A 3,307-nucleotide genomic window follows, 5' to 3' on the forward strand; every position below is an offset into this window, starting at 1 on the left:
TACATTGAATATATTTCTCCTGTAATGCCTCTGAGTTCATTTCAAAGTGTTTCATCATGTGGTATGTGTTCTGCTTTGCTGAACTTGTAAGAGGTGGCTGCATAGCTCCCATTTCTGTGATGCTGTCAGTGTTGACTCATTTAAGCAGAAAAAAAAAAAAAACTTGAACAAAAACAAAATGCAACTCCAAAAGTAAGTTATCTCCAGAGTAGATTAAAATAGAATCCAACCAGAGTTGTGGGGTGGGAATGTGTAGGTGTGCATCTCTCTGTGTGTGCATATGCATACATACTTGCACACATGTTTTAAAATGCATCCTTCCAGTCACATGGCTTATGGTCATGTTTTCCAGTTTGAGCAAGGTTAGATGACGGTCTGGAACTTTGAGAGTCTTATTTCTCAGACTGATAGGATCAGAAATGCAGTGAGGTATGAACACTTACTCCCCTGAGAGGTTAAGGCTTTCATTGCACATGGAAAAACAGAAAGACTTTTCTTGTTTGACTTGGGAGGGAGCATAGTCTATTCGTGTTCTGTAGATAATGTCCTTTTTTATGGAATCTTTGAATAATGTTGGCATGTTGAAAGAATTAAATACCTGACAGAGTTGTTGTATTTGTACTGTGTCATGAAAATGAGAAAATTTACATGGCCCATGTTATTTTCAGGTTTGCTGTAAACTACCTACCGTAGCTATAATGACACCAGCCCTCAGAGAGGCAGCAACAAAAGGTCATGGTATCCACTTGTCACCTTCTTTGTCCTCTAGAGCTATGGAGTCTGATACAGCTTTGTGCATGGAAAATTCCAGAGCAGTGGAAGAGAAGATAAAAGAGGACTCCATCGCACAGATTACTTGCTCAGTCCTGGGGTTCCCCACTGCTGAGCCCAGCCTCAGGAATGATATCTTCAGTGTGCAGCATTTTGGTTCTCCACCATCCTCCAAGCGCTATCAGTCGGTCTTGTTAATGAGTACAAATTCTGCGTTTAGCAACAAAACCGGTAAGCAAACGAAAGCGGGAGAGCCTGACTGCTCCAAGATGAGAAATTCATTACATAATGGTGCTGACACATCATTTGGGCAGATTAGTCATTCAGAACCTGAGGAACAGGTCAAAGGGGAAACATTTTCAGAGACCACATCTCCGAATTTGGCAGAAACGCAGAGACTTTCGGATTCAAATGTAACTGAATCCAGTAATGCAGAAGAAATGCAGCTTTTAAATGGTAAATGGTACAAGAAGAATGGTTTTTTGGGTAGGGCTTTGGAAGTCTGCACTGAAACAATAAAAGGGGATTTATTACACCGAATTCTTCACGGGCCTTCAGAAGGGATTTTGAGCTGCACCCCGAAGGAAGTGTATGCTCGCTTACTCCAGTGTGTCACTAAGCAACAAATGGAAATCAGTCGCGCCAAAAGAACTCAGAAACGTTTACAAATGCTCCTGGCAAAGCACGTTATCAAACACTGTGATCAGCAGCTGAAATGCTTCATAAAACATCAGCTACAAAGAATGAAGGTTTTCCATGAGCCAACCAGATTTTCGAGCAGTAGCTCCCTCAGGTGCACTGAAGGTTGGCCAGAAAGCAACACAACAACTTTGGAGAGTAGTTTGAGCACGGACGTACAGAATGGAGTTAGCGTTGCACCAGGTGAAATCCGGGGGTTTGCACTTTCTACTGGAGGGCTGCTGTCTCGCGTGGAGAAGGATCTGGACTCTGATGCAACATGTAGCAGCTCAGATGAAGATGGTGAGGAACAGACTGTAAGAACAACTGTGGAAGCGTAAGTGTTAAATTCCTGCTAGACTCATGTGCTTCATGCTTATAAATCAAGATGGAAGGGTCTAGATCTGCAGATTCCTTCTTGTGTGAGTAACCTCACTCAATAGATAGTCCTACTGAAATCAGCAGGGCTGCCCATATGAGGTAGGTTTGGCAGGGGACAGGCAGAAAGTAAGAACTCTTAATTACAGAGTTTAAGGAACAGTTACTTTATTAGACTGCAGAGAGCTAGATTTTGTACTGCACTCTATCAGTTTGCATTACATTAGTACTGATAATTATTCAATGCTCACATGGTGCTATAAATCAAATAATGATAGCAGTGCTGTAAATTATATTTTTGGCCAGTATGAAAATAATTTTAATTTTTTTCTAGAGTTATTAAGAGTTAGTCAGTGTTAGGATCTTGAAATCCATTATGGTGTGATAAAGAGTAAGAACTATCATGATGCAGGTGTCAAGCCATCCAGTATTTGGGGGCTGTATATTGAAAAAGTTTGCTTCTTTGAATTATAATTTTAAAAAATACTAATTTACTTACTGAAGGTGTTCTGCTACTGTGAATTAAGCTAGCAGTGGTGTTTTTATTGTTGCTTTTTCAAGAAGAACCAGAGTGAAATTAATATAATTAACTAATACTGTCTTGAACTGACAGGGATCCTGTCAGTATAAATTATTGTAGCTTTGGAAATCAGTTGTGGGTAAAAGAAGTAGATAATAAAATTGTTCCCTGTTCCTTTTTTTTTTCTTTTCATTTTTTTTTTCCCCCTACCTTGCTTCACTATTAACACAATCTCTGTGGACAAGAAATTTTTAGAAAGCAGTAAAAGACAGCTGCTTTCCCCTTCCTACAGCTGGAGAGAACAGAGTGTCTCTTAAGGTCTGTTAGGATGTGACAGCCAGGACAGTGACACACGAAGTAGAGCTTCACACTAACAAAGCAGCTTGGTAGGAGCTTCATGCACTTACATTTCTGGTGCTTGAAGTCAGGACTGGTTTAGTGTTTCCTCATCTTTTATGTGCTCTGCTGTTAGGGAGTGTCTAGAAAGCTTTAAGAATGACACTGGTGTTTGAGGAAAAATAAATATTTTAAAACATACGGGTTTTTGTCTGTTTCTTGAAAAGCGTAATGTTCAGAAGAAATCAAGGAAGCTTCATCTTAAACTGGAAAAGAGCTGTGCCCTGTTACATGTTTATAGCTTCAGTTAAGGAAGCTTCAGTATAGGATGGTTGTATCAAATCACTGCTGTGTTTTATTACACTCTGTTGGCCTGGAAAACAGAGAGCAGAAAAAATGCAGAGGAAAAACTAGTTTTTGTTTTCTTTATGTATTGCCATAAAGGTAAATACTGCACTAAAGTCCAACCAAAGCATGATGACTTGCCAGCTAAGTTAGGATCACCTTAAATATTTGAGTTTGCAAAAGAATTATTCTCCTTTTGAAATATTTTAATGAAAAAACAGCATTTTTGGCTCTTCCTAGCGCAGGAGAATCCGCATTCTTCTAGCTGATATGTTTGAA

At 39.5% G+C, this 3,307-nt stretch overlaps 1 protein-coding gene across 1 annotated transcript; it reads left to right on the forward strand.

The window, feature by feature from the left end:
- The first annotated feature begins 672 nt into the window (after positions 1-672).
- On the forward strand, positions 673-1,790 carry LOC104524574 (KAT8 regulatory NSL complex subunit 1-like protein). The gene has a single exon (XM_010167503.1). The coding sequence runs from the start codon at positions 699-701 to the stop codon at positions 1,788-1,790; it is 1,092 nt and encodes a 363-aa protein (XP_010165805.1). The 5' UTR covers positions 673-698.
- Positions 1,791-3,307: the final 1,517 nt, after the last annotated feature.

The sequence above is a fragment of the Antrostomus carolinensis genome, unplaced genomic scaffold, assembly GCF_000700745.2.
Source record: "Antrostomus carolinensis isolate BGI_N321 unplaced genomic scaffold, ASM70074v2 scaffold53480, whole genome shotgun sequence".
NCBI classification, from domain to species: domain Eukaryota; kingdom Metazoa; phylum Chordata; class Aves; order Caprimulgiformes; family Caprimulgidae; genus Antrostomus; species Antrostomus carolinensis.